This window comes from Harmonia axyridis, chromosome 1, assembly GCF_914767665.1.
Source record: "Harmonia axyridis chromosome 1, icHarAxyr1.1, whole genome shotgun sequence".
NCBI lineage: Eukaryota > Metazoa > Arthropoda > Insecta > Coleoptera > Coccinellidae > Harmonia > Harmonia axyridis.
Window position 1 is genome coordinate 18,000,642 of NC_059501.1, and position 19,285 is coordinate 18,019,926.

General features: G+C 35.3%; 1 protein-coding gene across 1 annotated transcript in view; it reads left to right on the forward strand.

Annotated features, from left to right (window-relative positions):
* LOC123670660 overlaps positions 1-19,285 on the forward strand; it is a 108,588-nt gene that overhangs the window by 55,974 nt on the left and 33,329 nt on the right. The window contains exon 2 of the mRNA XM_045604175.1: positions 15,966-16,174. Within this exon, the coding sequence (XP_045460131.1) occupies positions 15,966-16,174 (209 nt within the window). The remainder of the gene's footprint in view (positions 1-15,965; positions 16,175-19,285) is intronic.

Below are 19,285 nucleotides of genomic sequence, written 5' to 3' on the forward strand. Positions count from 1 at the left end.
AGTATTTAAACACTTATCTCTCTCGCTTTTGATGGCCTTCGCGATTTCATACATCTTGAACAGGTCCAGTTTCCTTCCTTTCCCTAAGTTAAAGACCAGTCTCACGTCGGTGTCTTTATTAAATCCATGATCCTCCTGGGTGAGATGGTTACCGAAGGCGCTCTTTTCACCATGGTTTTTGATATTTTAATAAAGACACCGACGTGAGACTGGTCTTTAACTTAGGGAAAGGAAGGAAACTGGACCTCTTCGAGATGTATGCAATCGCGAAGGCTATCAAAAGCGAGAGAGATAAGTGTTTAAATACTCAAACAGACCTACATCTATCATACCACCCAATATATGAAAGTTTGATTTGATCAAGTGACTGTGTCTGAAAAACGCCTTAAAAACATAGAACGCGAATTGATTGACACACCCGAACAATAACTGACATTTGAACTACATAACCTGAAACTATGAAAAATAATACGAGAAAAGACAAAGTGACAAGAAAGTACCAGTGCTCAATTTTAAAATTAAAAACTGCATATAAGATGATATTAAATGTGTATGTCCTTCAGTTAATGATTGAAAAACTGAAATAACCTTTGACAAGTAAGTTCGATAATGTTTTAAATGTTTGTAATTATTTCGTAAAATTGTATCTTCTAGAGCTCCTGAGGATGCCAATGAAATATGTCGAGTTGATTTTAAATAAAGTCCAACAATCCTTATTCTTCATTCTATATTCAAAACATGGATTTTTGTCCACAATTTTTGAACTTGAAAAATATAATAGTTCATTCTGTGAACTACGAAAAGCAATATTCTAATTTCATTCATTGGTGTTGTATTCAAAATGTGAAACCGAGAAAAAAAAGTATTTCCAGATTATGTTTTGGACTAGGAAAACGAACTATGTTTTCTATTCTTTAGGGACAAGTACAAAATGAATTTCGAATTGATCATAATTCATCTTTTTTATTTTAAAATTTGACCAAATATAAATTCATTCGGTAAAGGAAAAACAATTTTAATTGAAAACTAAATGTCGAGAGCTCGAAAACAAATACTACATGTTTACTTTGAATTGTGAACACTGTATACAGTAGTTGAAGTCAGTTTGATAAATTAATTAATACACGAATTAAACTAACTACTGCATACAACACCGAAATAAGGTACACAAAAGGTTGCGAATGAAATGATGGAATTACATACGTTGATTAAAACACAAACAGTGTATGTAATTGTTTAGCATCCATTGTATATATCTAGCTAATGGAAAATAATCGCAAAATATAAATAATAGTTCGTAAAATTTCGAATTTAAAATTACCAAGGCCCGTTTCCGTATGAATTGGGTGATTTTATGTTTATCGATAAACATTTGAAACTGCATCTAGATTATTCCACTGAACGAAATTTCAATGATAATCGATGCCTTATTGAATCCGGAAATCGAAACATCCCGTGAAATTGAAAAGTCATATTTCATATCCGATTTATCTTTTGTGGAAAACCAACAGTGTTATCAATTACACCGCACTTTTCACACCCATTCAGTTCCCCACCATTAGCGTAGCTCACATTCTAATCGAACAAAGAAAGGATGATAAATGTCTAGCTAGCCATGGACAATTGCCTTACTGATTTAGAACCCTTTTTCTATTATATCAAGACCGCGATCTTTATTAGTTCGATGGAATTGAAAGCTGGCTAGCTGAATAGACTAATCGGAGTTAGTTTTAATCAAGAAAAGCTCGTAAATTTTCGGTCGTATGAAGCGAAGGGTAGTATTGTTGTTGATTGGTCATATATATTGGTTGCGGAGGATAGATATAAATTTTCTATGGGAAAAGTAATCAAGTTAACGATATTTAATACATTATCTAAATTGAGGTTCATATAGGTTTATAGTAATTGATAGGAAGGAACTGTGAATTAAATTATTATGTGTAGGTACAATAGTTATTAGTGCAAGCAATTTGGAAAAGCACTATTTTGTAAGATACGAAAAATATTGTTTCTCAACGTGATTTACATAATAACTGAAAATTTATCTATGAGCGTTCCTCCTTGAGCCGCTTATATTCGATGGTAAAAAGCAAATTGTGCTTAAGAAGAAATATTGACATTATGGACTATATGAATTTACTGAAATTTCCAAAACGCCCAGTTCATATAAAAAAAACATTGCTCACTTTTTAAGGCAAGCTTCCAATGATCAATATTCAATGAAATACTAGCATTGTTCATTGAAGTTGCTTGAGCTTGAATAGATTTATGATACTTTATAATATGATAATTCATTCAATTCAATGAAGAATAGAGGGAGTTGAAGTATTCTGTATTTCGCTGTAATTTTTGCAGTTTGGAGAAGTGAAACGTTCCAAACGTCAATGAACTCCAAAAAATGTCAAAAATTTATCGAAATTGGAAAAAGTAAATCGAAAAAAGTCGTACATACTTCAATCTGTGTGATACAAACAGAGAAGTAGCTTGTTCGGTTGATTTTTGAATTAAACACTCACTTGACCATTTTGAGGAGTCCTTTGTGGTAATACTTTTACGATACTCAAAGATAAGATTTCAGGGTTCATCAAATATTTATATTGTTCGCAAGGTTTTCTATGTCAACTTTCTCAATGAGAAGCATAATAATTCCAGACGTTTATTGAAAAAATTACTCAATAAAAAGTTATTTATAAATTCAACGAAGTTGAGAATTTGATATATATTAATGTTTCCGAGCTGTTTGTGTTTTCTCTTCGAATATGGTAGAATATTTGAATCGCCTTTTCACCTCCCCACGTGACCCTACCTTTCCCGCTTCACAATATTTTTACCCATACGCAAAATCTCACACCGATCAGATATGTAGATTGATTTTGATTTTTATTTTTTTCCTTTGAATTTGCTAGGTTCCCTATGGTTCTAGTTCCGCGATTTCACATTTAGCTTGAAATTGTCATTCTCATGTGCTTCAACCTCGTGCCTCTACTATATTTGTACTCTAAATATAAAAAATAACCATTTTAACCTTCGTTCAAAATTTCGTTTGGATATCATATTTTATAGAAAATCAAAGCAGAATATAAAAAATCCTTATATTTCAGTGACAGATTCAATTGACTTGAAGTTTTGCATACAAATATAACATACCTGTTTCAAGCAATATTTCGAGTTTATGTCAGAAACATGGAAAATGAAGGCAGAATATCGAAAAAGAAAATTCGGAAAGCACTGATGGCAAGTGTAAGTTTTTGAGAGCTCGTTCATTCATGTGCTAATCGTACCCTTGGATATACCTATATACAATTCGATGGTTTCCAAGGACGCAATTGGCGCATGAATGATGAGCGCTCGAAATCTCCCGTCTTTGGGCCAGTGAATCCCTAAATTTTTTCATCCAAAAACGGGATATTGAAGGAAGTTTCATTTGATCTTTCAGCACTCGCAATCCTAAGTATTCAGAAATACATCGGTGTCTCCATAAGTCAAAGTAGTCGCGGATAATCAAAGTGACTCTCGAAAATTCCCTGTGATCTCTCATCAGAAAAGCAGTCGAGATATTCGGGAAGCTCTTCAGAGGTTAAAGCCTCGTCGCAAGCTCCCTCTAACGTCACCAACTTCAATGCAGCCCACGTAAGCATGTAAAATTATATAACGGAACCTCTCGATTCCATATCCGTATCCGAATACAACATCATAATCCGAATCCCCCGAAATGGCATTGTGAAATTTTACTCACCGCTTCAAGTTCGAGAGAACTTCATCCTATTATCTCAACAGTCAGAAACGAATCTGCAATCGATTCAAGTTGCCGTGCAGGGAAGAAGAAGAATAGAGGCCTTGTGAACCGAATTTCGGCAATTGGATACGAAGGGATGCAGCTCCTTTATGTCCGTTCACTTCGGATACTTTTTCATCGGGAAGTAACAAAAAAAGTCCATCATATCTAAGATGAATCATTCTTTGATAAAAGCAATGTGGCTACAGTTTCGGTGCTCTATTGGATTTCGCTTTTGTGCTTGAGATACTAGGATGTTGGGGCCGGACTGAGAATGGTTCGAAATAGAATTTCAATAGTTTCGGGTCATCGAGCTTCACGATTCGGCTTCAAAAAGCGCAGGTGCTATACATTTCTGAAGATAATGAAAAATAAAGAAATTTTAATTTGCAATTGATTGAAAAAGCCGACTTTTGATTAATACCTATATTGTTTTTTCGTCGAACTCATAATATAAGCTGTGTTTGATATACACAGATTCATTCCTTATGTATGATTGTCATATGCAACCCAACATGGAAATATGCAGCAACAATCTTAATGTAACAATTTTATGGAAATGTGTTTCAAACTTTGAAGGTCTGTATGCTCTAAATACTATATGCATATAGGCGTATAACTTCGCTTTCGAAGTTTTTTCCAAAATTCGAGGCTTTTTCGTTGAAAACTGGTTATACATTCATAATTAAAAGTATCGTCCATCGCTTTCCACTATTTTCTCCCATCTTTCGGACAGCGTACGAATCCCGCGTTGCCAAAATTGGTAATTTTTGAAGCGATCCACGAATTGAACCAATTTTTTACTTCTTCATAAGATCGGAAGCGCTGGTCAGCCAGGCCGTGTGCCATTTATCGATACGAGTGATTCTTCGAATGAGCAACGTCTAGAGAATACGGCGGGTGAGATAGGACTTTCCATTTCAACGTTTCTTAGTATGCCTAGACTACTTTCGCAACATGTGGTCGAGCATTTTCATTCTGTAAAATCCCTTCATCATGTCTCTCGTTGTATTGCTGCCGTTTGTCCTCCAATGCTCGGCTCAAACGCATTAATTGCGTTCGATAACGATCGCCTGTGATTGTTTCAGTTGGTTTCAACAACTGATAATACACTACGCCGAGTTTGTCTCTATGATTTTCTGCGCTTGGGATTATTGTAACGGAACCATTTTTCGTCTTCAATAACAATTTGATGCAAAAATCCTTTCCGTTTCTGCCGTTTAACAACTCTCGGATTCAATTCGATGGCAACCAATTTCCTTGTTTTTGAATCATTCCCATGACTTTCAGGCGTTTTGAAATGGCTTGTTGCGTCACTCCCAATGATTTTGCCAATTCTTATTGTGTTCGACACGAGTCTTGATCAAGTAAGGCCTTCAATTCTGTTTCTTCGAAAACTTTCTCTCTTCCATCACCATGCTCCTTCGACGTCAAAATCATCGTTCTTGAAGCGTTGAAACCTTGGTGAATTTTTGATGATCGAAAGACATTCAAGGCAGTGATGGCAACAGAAAAATCATCTGCAAAAATAAGCACCAATACTGATTCCAAGTGATCTGGTAAATCATCAATAAAAAGTATAAATAAAAGTGCGCCCAGGATAGAACCCTGGGGCACTCCAGACTTGATGTTATATTCTTCTTTAAGTGCCGTCTCCTCAACGGAGGTTGGCGACCATCAACTGGAATTCCTCTCTGTCTTGTGCCAAATGGATGATCGTACTGGCCTCTCTTATATCAAACCACTGGCGTAGATTTCGCAGCCAAGAGAATCTTTTACGCCCGACGCCTCTTCGTCCTTCGATCTTTCCCTCAACGATTAGTTGCAGAAAACTGTACTTGCTGTTCCTAAAAATATAGCCGAAATGATGTTATATATCTTACTGGAAATATTCCATATTCCAACATTATATTGAAATGAGAATTTGAACGATATTCTGAATGAAAGTGTGTTTTATTTACGTCTACTTTCGGAACCAGAAAATGTATAACACTCAACAATACTTCTAGTAGCTGATGTTATAATGTCATCTCATAACGAGGAAAAGTGACTCGAAACTAGAGCTGAAGAAAACGTCTACTACGATCGCATACCACCTTTTAACCGTAGTTGTGGTCGAAGCAGATTCTGAATAAGACTTATCAAGCCAATGCTTTCTCACACAGTATTATTTCCTATGGAAAAACCGTATTTCATCAATACACGAAACTCTTTTCATCCATTTTTCAAACAACAACAAATTTTGTATCAATATGTAAATATGGACTGAACTGACTGAAAAATGTAGACACGATCTTTTGTAGTGGTATTGCCACTGATGGTGCCATGTGTGCGCCAAGGCTTGGATTTATTAAGTAAGGTGGCAGTTTGGTCCAAGGGCTTATATTTCCCTATATATATTTCCCGAAATATCCACAAAAACCTCACCACGTTTCTGGAACACCCTACACCTATACACTCTACAGTCTAAATCATACCCCGAGCAAAACCCCATTGATTCAAACTAACCAACCGATAATTCTATTCATGCGAAATTTCCGTCTCTTGATGCGGAATCCATATCGAAGGACCATTCGGGCGTCCAGACCGCTAAGTGTTCTTTCCAAGGTACTGACCTGCATTTCTCCCGGCCGCCGCACTCCAATTGATAGCGCTCCGTCATCAATCAACGTTTGGTAAAAGCAACCGTCTCGATCTGGATCCCAATTCCATCCGAGGTTTCGGTAATAGGGCTTGCTCTCGATCGCATTCGAGGCACCCCGGATCCACCCACCGAACGCGGCAAGATCGAATATTGAGGCGAAAATCGGATTTGCGAAATCCCGCGCGTTCTTCGCACCAGTGGCGGTTCGACGTGAGGAGTGGGAGGTAAGGGTTCAAGGGTTGATTTGATATTCAAGCTAATCGACTTGGCTTGATTCGAAAACAAGTGGAATTGTAGTGTTTCAATGTCAAGTGAGGTCAAGCAGTTATTTAACAAGTAACGCGTGTTTTTTTCGAGGTATATAACTTTAAGTTGGCATTACTGTTCAAGATGGCGACCGATTCAACAGCTGTCAAGTGATTTGTTCTCATTTCGGTTTGGCAATTCATCACGAATAGACTCACGCCTGAACATCGCTTGCAAATAGTGCAATTTCATTTAGAAAATAATGGTTCTGTGCGGGATACGTATCGCGCACTACCTCCATTTTATTTTGTTTAGGGATGAAGGGCACTTCTGGTTCAATAGCTACGTCAACAAACAAAATTGCCGCATTTGGAGTGAAGCTAATCCTCAAGTGTATGTCTAAACAGCGTTACATCCAGGAAAACTGACTGTTTGGTGCGCTTTATGGGCTGGTGGAATCATTTTTCATTCCTGAATTGAACAACCATGATGTCCAGGAGCTGTGGTTCCAACAAGACGGCGCATAATGTCACACAGCTCGTGCCACAATCGATTTATTGAAAGACACGTTTGGTGACCGCCTAATTTCACGTTTTGGACCTGTGAATTGGCCTCCAAGATCTTGTGATTTAACACCGCTAGACTACTTTCTGTGGGGCTATGTGAAGTCATTGGTCTATGCGGATAAGCCACAAACCCTTGACCATTCGGAAGACAACATTCGCCGTGTTATTGCCGATATACGGCCACGAATGTTGGAGAAAGTCATCGAAAATTTGACGTCCAGAATGGACTACATCCGAACCAGCCGTGGTGGTCATATGCCAGAAATCATATTTAAAATGTTATGCCACAAGATTATCTTGAGATAAATGAAATTCATGTCAATCGAATAATCCATCGTTGTTTTATTGCAATTTAAAGTTCTATAGCTCTAAAAAAAATACCCTTTACTTGAAAAATTGGTGAATTCTTGCAAGCTACGTGATTTTAAGCAGTTCATTGTTTAGTGTGCACATCAATAAAACATTTATGAAACTAATTGTATACAAGAACCAATAAAATCATCCATTTTATAGTGGAAACACAATTAAAATCACCATAAAACATAACATAACAAAACAAAGTATAAAATATTGAAAAGTATAGTTTCATCATATTGAGATACCTCTAAGCACTCTCTGATTATCCATAAATTTCCATCTAGGATCTAGAAAACTGAGCCATCTTGAAGATTTTCTACCCCTAATCTATTGCAGTCGGAGCAGCTCTGGAAAATTGTAAATATATTCAGAACTCTCAGCACGTGTTTCAGTCAAGAATTTTTCTATTTCATAACGCCAGGCCATTTCTTTTGCTCGATATATAGCTCGAGTTATGTCAAGTAGCTTGAATCAAGTCAAGTAACAAATATCTCAAAAATAGTGAAGTCAAGTTCGAGTGTATAATTCTTCTCAAGCTTGATTTTCAAGTCAATAGTTGGTTAACATATCAAGCTGAAAACTGGCGATTATTTGCTCCTAAATGCTCAGAGTACTAACCATTTCTTTCGGATTCATATCAACATGGAAGATCCATAGTTCCATAGAGCAGTTCACCACTCTTGAGTTTCGGGTTCATATGCATATATCCCAAAATTTTAAAGAATGCTGGAGGATCTTATATGCAAAAGTGATGTGGCACAACAATTAATTTTGTACTACCTTTCAGAAATTCGTCCTTGAGCAAACGGCGACCACGATCGAACTCTGTGAACAGTATAAATAGAGTAATAAACAGTGGTTTTGTAGGTGATTCATCTCCAAAAATCGAATTCATTTAATCGATTTTGTCGATATGTCATATTCAAATCAGTTTCTGAGTACGTTCATGCTAAAAAATAATCATTTTTATTATAAACTTTACAAGAGTTGAGGCGAAACCTATAAACTCACAAAAAAAAATACAAATTTGAGCATAAACAAGGTACACTTAAGTACACTATGGCCCAGCCATCGGTCGCACGAGTTCTTGAACGCATTCACCGAGCCAGAACTGACAACACTCTTCGGAAAATGGTTCCAAGTGTCAAACACGCGGTTGGACAGGAAATGCTGCCTGCGGATCGAGGAAAAACTTTCTTTTTTCAATCTCAGTGCATAACATACTTCGCTGAAGAAAAGTCGCTGCCGTTATTCAGTCATTAGGTTTGCCAATTCTAGAAATATAAAAGGCAACAATCAACTGAAATATGAAAATGAAATAATTCAAACCTGCACAAGTTCAAGAAAACAGCTATTGAAACAAATAATTGAATTATCATAAGGAGTGATGTACGTTTCGAGATATTATATTCTTATACTTTTCTGCTCTTCAGTTCGAAAACTTACTGGGAACTGAATATTGTTGATGAATTCATTCTAGTAATATGAAAATCAAAATTATGATATCATTGTACCAAAACCTCCATTTTCTGATGAATCTTTTTGAAATATTCTTTTCTTTCCAGAAATACAATCTCAACATGACAAAAATTGAAAGAAAAATAAATCATCCATCATTCTAAAATCTATTTAACGGCTAATAAATTGAACTAAATTTACATAGAGACAGATATACCTTGAAATTTTTGTATTTTTTCAACCTTTTTTTGCTCATTAGTGACTTACAGTTCGAAAAACTCATAATAATTAATTATAAACCTATAACTTGTATTTAAGAACACTGTGAGCTAACCGAAAGGAAAGCTACCCTGGTAATCTTCATGGAGGTAGCAATCTCAACAGGTAGAATAATAAATCTCCTTTCTTATTCTTCTGTGAAATGTGTTTTTGATTGAATCGATCAACTGTAATTCTATTAAATTGGGATAATGAAACACCAGATTTCTTAACTAATATATTGAATTTGGCTGTACAAGTTATGTGTTTACAAGGTAACAGCTACGAGCGTACTGGATATGGTACCCCAATTTCCTGGGGATGTTAAGCGTCGTTTTGGGTTTTGCATACCAAAGCGCATTCCAGGTCCCTGATTGGTCCACGTCTTCGTTCCTTGCCCTTAGATGTGACTTCAGCATGACCATATGTAGCGCCGATGTGGCGCCAAGGATGCTCTTGTTCTATTTTTAGCCCTCGCTGTACCTGCTGGGGTTGGTTTCTCGATCTAAATGCGTCTTTCTGAATATTCAACTGCCCGTAAAGTTTGTGTGAAATTCACTTGACGCAACAAAATGTATATGCAAATCCTTATTTACAATTGAAATAACAATTTTTGAAAATTTGATTGTATATTTCGGTGAGTGATGGCTCTAATCACTATGTGAAAACTTTGAATTTTAAAGTTCGAAGAAGACTATTTGATGAAGCCAATCTAGTATAAATATAGGAAATCATGATGTCAAAAATTGACTTGTAATGACATATTATCAGTGTTTTTATATTTTCTTTAATATATTATAATAGTATAATTATGATTTTTGTATATTTCATGTTGACTACACTTGATTCGAATTGTAGTAAAAAGTGTAACACTTACATTATTCTTGCATTCACAATTGTGAAAGTATTTCAATGAATTTGCTAGAGCAGTGACAGGTTAAGTAGGAGTAGTGGTTCCCCAGATATCTTAATCCGCCACTGTTTCGCGCCCACATAAACTAATTTGCGAGGCAAAAAGCTCTATTTGTTCTCGTCATTGCGGAGGGCCATAGTGACGGGCCTCTCTATATCGGACATGTTTTATTGCTACATAATTTCACGGTACATTTGTGCCGCAACGATTTGATTGATGTCATGACACCGTGATACAGAGCAAGGGCGGGTATGGGTTGATGGCAAATCGAACCTCAGGGATCGTTGAACCGTCGATTCACGTACGGGATGCGAGATGGGAATTGATATTTTGGAGTATTTCTGCTTGGGACGTTAGAGGAGGTGGGGTAAAGCAACGTTTAGGGAAATCATTTTTCGATCGCTGATATTTCGTCACGATGGCGATGTTTGAATTTCCCGAATGGTCTCAAACGATGAGGTTCGACGGTAGGGATTCATCAAGCCAAGTAGCTTGACATTTTGACCAACTTCTTGACTTGAAAATACAGCTCGTGAAAAATTAGGTACTTGAACTTGACTCGACATGATTTTAGATATTCATTGCCTGACATGATATCAAGCTACTTGATATTACTTGAGCTTGATATGCACGCGTCGCACGGCATATATTTCTGCAATCTCGTGCGCGCTTAAACTGAATAGAGGGATTCCTAGAGCGCTAAGAGACTGAAGCATTCGCCAGTGAGACTTTATTAGTAGTTTTCTCACATTTCTATTAAATCTATTGGTAGATTTTAATAGTTTCAGTAATATCTTTTCGAACTTTTTATCAACGCCAGCATCTTCAGCTCCTGTTGAAAAACAATTTTCCAGAGATGCTCTCACAGTTACAAAAATCTACAATAGGTTAGGCGACCAATCTATAAGATGCCTCATCTGTCTTAAATCATGGATGGAATATTATGAAATCAGACAAATCCTGGAGGTTTCTCAAATTAAGAAACTTTATTTCTACATTATTCCTTATTTTGTTATGCTTTATAGTGATTTAATTTATGTTTCTATTTCAAAAAAGTTGATATTGTCGGATATTGTATAAAATTATACAATAAGTTCAATAAATAAGAGTGTTTTTTGCAAGGTTCCCTCTCATTCCATCATTTTTTTATTGATGTGACACTACACAATAAAACTGTTACAAATCAAACTTGGAATCAAGTCAAGCTCAAGCCAAGTAGCTTGAAAGTCAAGCCAAACCGTGAATCCCCATTCGACAGACCAATGATTGACCCGTCCTTGAATTTGATTCTGTCAGTATGTCCGGCCGTATCAAGGGCGTAGATCTTTTTTTTTTCTTCGAAAAATAATTTTTTGTAACGTGAGAAAAAGAGGTTTGATAACGAAGATTGAACCAAATAACTCGAAATGATAGCATTTTTTGGATTACCGATTCGATTGTTCTAATCTTATACAGGTTGTTCCTAAATTGACGTAACGAAGAAAAATGAGAAATTTCTTGGATAATTTCAAGAATAAATAGTCCTATAAACACGGGCTCATGTTTATAGGACTATTTGCTTTGTTTTCGAGATATACAATGATTCTTGTAGTACTACTTTTATGTGATGCTTATACCAGTTTAATAAATATTTATTAATCTTCGCTACAGATTGGGTAAATTAGTTCCAAACCTTATAATTTCATATAAATTTTGATTTTTCTGAGTATTACTAGAGAGTTGCTTGAAATTTTTTCTCGAAATCAGTAGAAGATACAACAAAACAACAAGAAATCAAAATGTGTAGTACTGGACCAGAGTTTATTTCTATATTTTGCTGAACTACCCGTGGTTCACCAGAAAAAAGTTCTGGAGGAAAGAAGTGGGCAATGTTTCAGAAAAAATATCATACCCTATAGATTTGCATTCAAAATTAACATATCAAATGTTCACATTTGAGTTGGAATATCTTTGCCAAATTTAAGTTGAATAAATTGTGTCTTATGAGAAAAAAAACTTGAAAAAATCAAACTTCAACCCTGTATCTCGAAAACAAAACGTTTGCGGGCCAATGTGATAGGACTCTTTTCTTAAAATGATCCGAGGAATCTGTCATTTCCGTTTGTACCTGCAATTTAGAAACATCCTGTATAGTCAAATTGATGTCTCCACAAATGAATTGAAATTTGAAAGAAACACATTGAATTGTACAGCACAGCAATTTTTCGATACGAATAATTCTGTTCAATTCTTTGATAACTCCAGTAATGAAATTTTGAGACAATAATGATACAAAAAACCGAATACAACGGTAAGTGTAAGCCGATGATGAATGCATAAATCGCAGATGACAAAACAAGGGGCTACGCCGTCAAAGGGGGTGGATAAAGGAAAATAATAAAAACCAGACATAGACGTGCTCGAAGTGCGATAAAAGTAATCATCTTGACAGCGATAATGACCTAATAAACCGTATACTCGTGTGGGTTTGCTTTTTCACAGCCGCGCCGGTATCGAAGAAAAGTAAAACAATTAATTTATTTTATGGAAAAAATTAATGTTTTTCGTCCTTGCGAGAATTCTGATATTTTATATTTTGGAAATCTTGGACGATGTAATTACCCCCAGTACCTCCCCCTCATTTCTACGCCCTTGGGCCGTATACACGATAATTTTGGAACAGAAAGACCTAGTAACTTGAAATTTCCAGATTGGTTTTGGATCTCGAATGCTGCGAGATTGAGTGAATAGGCAAAATTCGAAAAGACATTGCGTAAATTAGACTTTTATCAATTTAAAATTCCATAAGTATGAATTCGAGCCAGCTGGAATTTGGTATTCATTGAGGGTTTTCCAATAAGAAGTCCTTTTTTTAAAGGAAATGCGCATAATGTCAAAACGGTTTTATCAAAGTATACAATTGGAGTGCACTTTACCTCATACTCCAAACTCGATTTCATCAATATACATAAACTGGAAGCCTCTAGACGCAGCAACGAGTATCTCGTCCGTCCACCACCACAGCCCGATAAAAACCGAGGTCATAAATCACCCTAAGCTCCAGAACGGGGTAAAAATTCGACTCAAATAAGGCAGTTGGTTGCAACAGCCATATCTCACACATCATAATTCAAGTTGTGGAGTATCCAGTGCATCTTGCAGGGTCATTCATCATCTCTCTATGTATTTTGAACAAAAAAAAAAGGCAACGAAGAAACCAGCTTAACCGTTCTAGATAACGCCACCAACAGCGCAGAATATACCATTACCAGCAAGGAACGGAGAAAACAGTGATGCTGACGAGTTAATCATTCATTCGCCCAAACTGAATCTACCCTGTTCCACCAAAGTCGGAAAGAAAATCTTGAAACGTTTTGCAGATCTGGTTCTCAGGAAGATTAAGTGTCCAAATTATATTTATAGTGGTTTCATATTAAATTCCTTGTGTAGCGGAAAATTTAACGCCCGACGGTCGGGTTATAAATTTTTTATTATGGTGAAAACGTGCAAACTAGGGAATTACGATGAACATGACACGTGAATTTGGCTGAAATGGAGTGGTTTATAAGACGGCCATTTCGATGCATGAATGGCTTTTGTGAAGGGTTAGACCATGTGAGTTATGTGCTCGTAAAATTATGTATTGTTATGAGTGACTTGTTATTTCGCGCGAAATTATTGGAGAATAATATCGAAAAGGTTTACGACAGTCTTGTACACCATAGGGAGTTGAAGAAAGTTATTTTCATGTATTGAAAAATCCACTAACGTGAAGGTGGTAGAAACTTTTAGAACTTTGTTTATCGCCATATTTACAATTAAAATCTTTCATGAACAACTTCGAGTTAGTCATTAATCAGATAGTGACTTCGCAACGTGTTGAGTGGTTGCGAGAAATAAAAGAAAACTATTATTTTAAATTATACAACGGTTTCCATGAGAAAGTATTATATGTGCAAAAGCGATAGAAACAATAAGCCGACGGTCAAAAAAATATTTATTAATTATGAAAAACACTATTTCTCAGATATAATGTCGTCGAAATGTTTACTCCAAAGCTCAACTCGCATGCTCTGTGATGGCTCCCATTCCATATTGAATGATGATCTTCATTCTTCGAGTGAAAACTGATATAAAATTTGCCGCATGGTATTTGGTTATATTAATTTAACGGAAAAGTTAGCTTAGTGTTATGATCATCAAGTTTTTATTTGGATGTGAAAGAAGAGTATACCACCGTCCTTTTTCACCAACTCTCAGAGGCTGCTAGCTAGATCGAGAGAGATCTAAAAGGGCGCCACCGATTCAATAAGAAGGTCAGCAAACTTGTATGTGGTGGGCTATGGTGAATCGGAACCTGAAATGCTACAAGGGTGGAAAAAAATGGAATATAAGTATGAAGCACAACTCAACTCGAGCTCTTTTTCTTTCTCTGAACAAATATACCAAAGACGGTAGAATTCAACAAGCTCTGCAAAATAACAATAGGTAGCAGCAAGATATTACAGTTCTCCACTAAGAATATTGAAATACATATGTTGATGAAAAAGGACAATGTATAACTACTAAATAATCCGATCAGATCTGATGGAACCATTCAGATGTTATACATAGAAATTATATGGAAAAATTTACAGTTAATACCTATTGGATCAGAAATTACTCACAGTTTCCGTTGACTAACTCAAATTTGATTAATTAATTGTTCAATTACAACGTGAATTATATCTTCGATAATAAACACCGTTTTCATTCGACTGTTCAACTTCTATATCAATTATTCATGATAATCTATGTAAATAAGATAGCAAAGGGCAATCGAAGTGGTAAGAAAATATTTCAGGGTTGGGCAAAATATCCACCGTCCCGAACTATTACCTCCAAAACGTGATAAGTAATGTATAAAACCGAAAAACTTGATTTCCGATTAAAATCTCTTGGAACTAGAATATTTCAATTCGACGGAGACGAATCCTTGTATCGGAAAATTATATGATTTAATTATTGGATAAAGTTATGAATTCATTTATTTATTATAATTAACACTATGTTGAAAGTATCCCGTACCTAATTCAATATATTCATGAAATACAACTAACTCTGCAGGTCAATTGAATAATAACATTTCTTGAAAACATTTTATGAATAGAAATTTGAATGAGAACGCGGAAGCTCATTTTGTTTTTATTCAAAAATATGTTTTTAGAACCAATAAATTTTTTGAAAGTATGAAAATTGTTTAAATCATCATCAACAACGAAATAATAGCGGCTAAAGTAGTGGTTTATATTTTTTATTATCATCATAATTTGGTTAGAGATTTTTTCACAAATGATTTGTCTGTAATACTACTGACAACAACAGACAAGTAAGGCAACAAATTCAAGAATTGAATATACATTCAATTCTTGGATTTGTTGCCTTACAAATTCAGCAATTGAATTTTCAACTCAGGTCAGGAAATCAACAGATAGGAGATTCTATGAAATCATAATTAAATATCTTGCACTGTATTTCTTGTTTTCGAACTTTTTCTCGGAAAAATAATGACGCAGTTTTTTAATGAATACTTCCTATCCAGATTCAGAATTTAATATTTCATACAATGTATCCAACAACGTTTCAATTACGAGAACCCATCTGAGAATCAAATCGAGGAAACAAGAAATAATCAAGAAACATCTTCAATGTAATTCTTCCAGATATACATCGTCGTCGATTAACATTTCATTCGTTACTCCCGTCTCAGACTGAAATTTCTAATTCCAGTTGCACATTCGCTCAAAGATGTGGTTTTGGAGATAGAACCACGCGTCGTTCATCTGGGCGCGTACTCAACACTCAGCTGCAGATACGATCTGGAAGACGCACCTCTTTACACCGTCAAGTGGTATCGCGGTCACCATGAGTTCTACAGATATACGCCAAAGGAATTCCCCAGCACGAAGATATTTCCATTTGACGATTTGCATGTTGACGTGAGTACAAATTTGAATATGTTATTTTAGGTTAGTGAAGAATCACATATGCTACAATTTCAGTATAATTGATTTAATCAATTCAATAAATTAAAAAAAAGTGATTACTTCATTAAATGATATCAATCAAGCAGAATGAAAAATCTATCAACAAAAGATCTGATACCTTAAATTTGAATACTGATTATTTCAACAAAATTGCTTATGCAAAATGGTTAAGTTGGTTGCAATTTGAATTAATTCAGTAATATTTGTATATCTTGAACAAATAAGAACAATTTGAATCGGTGCCCTGATAAAATGTAGGTTCAACCAGCGCGTCGTATGATATATTGAGAGGTTTTTCATTTTTGATAAAACCTTATTAGTTCATCTTATGTATCCAATACATATATATTCATTTATAGTTCTGCCCACGAATTTAAACATGACAGCATTTCAAAATATTTAGATAGTCCGTAAAAAATACAATCATATCACTTTTAAATTCAATTAAATCAATGGAGTTAATTAAATTAACTCAAGCGGTTGTTCACCATATAATATATACATTTTTAAAATTTTTTTGCTATTCCAGCAAAGTCACCCATAACACGCTGAAATTGTCAGGTCACGTTAGTATACTGAATACAAAGAGCGCCGAGCGCGGTTAGGAATTGATTGGGTGAGAGCTAAGTAACACCGTGTGCTGTTAGCTTTAAGTTTATTTCCTTCAGGCATATATTACTTACTACTAACTTAGTTGTTTTTCTCCACGATTTAATCTTAAACCTTAAAGCCTATTTCATCATGACACTCATTGTATATAAAAAAGCTTTATTTCATTATTTTTCTGGTGTGAAAGCTACATCAATAAATTTAAACATAACTCACATTATGAATGAACTTCTTCAATCACAAACTTTTGGATATTTAGTAAGGGTATTCAGTTTGGGCCGAAAATAGTCCAAACAAAATTCAGCTTATCCAGATAAAGGGTGAGACTGGAGCTTGCGTAAACGTGATATTCCCAGTATTCACATATTTTACGTTCTACTAGTCCAAATTTCAAACGTGAAATAGCAGGGACACTAATATTTCTTTGACTATTCGGCCGATTTTGATGGAATTTGCTCAGAAATTTGGGTACAAATAGGTATTCATCTTGAGACCTTTAATATTCGATAAAACTGTTTGCTTTTTTTCGTTGTGAAGTTTGCGAAGAGCATACGTAAATAATAAGGAAGAGTCAATTTAGCGATATCGACTGCAATAAATTGACAATTCGAGAATATCGAGTGTGGTAGTCCGAAAGCTAGGATGATACAATAAATGAGATAGATCTTATAGAGTTTGACTACCACACCCGATATCCTTGATTGTCAATAAGGAAGAGTGTTTCGGAAGACTTATGTGGATTGCCGATTGTTTTGGATCGAATAATAAGAAAGCATAGTGCTACATCCACTAGCGGATAGTTTTTTCTCTTCAATTTTCTATTTCTGTTCAAAGTAAGGTCTTCAAAATGAATCATCAAGAACAAAACCCTGAACACATATTTAGAGAAATTAGCAAGAAAGGTATATTTCTCATATGATATCATAATGATTAGGGAAATATAGAATAGAGTTCGAGCGAGACCTTACTTTGAAGATCTTTGAATTTATTTTAGAAGAAGATAGGAAAGATCACGATGCGTAAGATCAAAAGATTGCCTGTTTAAAAAACCGGGCAGATCCATGCCACTCTCTGAAAAATTCTACTATTTCTGTATATTGGGAAGGGGGTGTTGATTTCCTAAAATTCTAGCTCAAATACTTTTTTTTTTAACTTTGAGTACGTCCTCTCTGGAAATCTGCAATCAAATTCACATCACTTCAAAAAAAAATTATAATGATTTGAAGTTTGTATTGAATATACCTAGACTGTTGTTTGTAAGTTCTCATCTGAAAATTTACAGTTGGGCTCTTCGATGTTGAAGATGATGTATCAAAAGAAATATCAGCGATGAAGGGTTGAAAAAAGAGAGGTTATCCGATACACGTCAATAAATGCTAAAATCTTTTGAGTAAGAACTCATACTCAATGTCCTATATGTGGTCTACTTGAACCGACGGTAATAAACACTGATTGGTTTATATGAAGATGAGAAGAAATAATTCTCAGAAGAATATGAAATATTTTCAACTATTTGGCGATTATATTTGTGCAAGAAAAAAGCTGTGACAACTTTCAGAGTTAGCGAGACGAATTGATTGATTGAATTATATGTGTATTCTTCTTGGGAATTCATCGTCATCAAATTTAATCAGAACAATCATCAATTTGGCATTCAGAGATCTCTGCCAAATTCACCTTTCATCTCCCCAGTATGGTGACTCGAACGTAGTGCGGTTGGGTTATATCCCCAGCGGTGTCAAATTAGGGTTTGACGCGAAGCCCATAACGCCATCTCTCGGGTTGGCACAGTAACTAACATTTGAATGCATTGAATGTTTTGGAATAACACAGTTCTGTGTTCTATTTATCGATTTATAATTCATAAACAATTTCTGTTCACTACCTTATGAATTTTAAAGGATTCTTGTTGCGTCTCTTGTCTTTTGATTCCACATGGATAATTTTGATGTCGTCAATTGTGGGTGATCATTATCAATGTATACAATGAGTTCCGAAGGTGGAGAATCGCTTATTTCTGGTGGAATTCATTCGATGTTCGTTAAATCTAGTTTTGAAATAATTACGTGTCCTATGAATTTCATTTTACAAGTTGAACATGTTAACTCCTGATTCACTTGAAAAAACAGATTTAAAAGGTTCCATCTCTTCATACATCAAAATATCAAGCTCAATGCAAAATAAATACTGAGATCTCTTTCAACAGCGAATTTTTGAATTCAAACAGAAGATAGCAAGATTATTCACGCGTCACGTCAAAGCATTCCTCATCTATGATTTTATAGCTTTCACCTCAAAAAACATCGTTTCCTGAGGCAATACATGAGATTCGTATTACACCGAGCTATTCCACCACTCGTGACGATACTTCAAAATAATAAAACAGATTTCCATCATCACATCCCAGCCGCAAACATAAATATGCTTTCGAAAGTCGATGCATGTTTTTTCAAG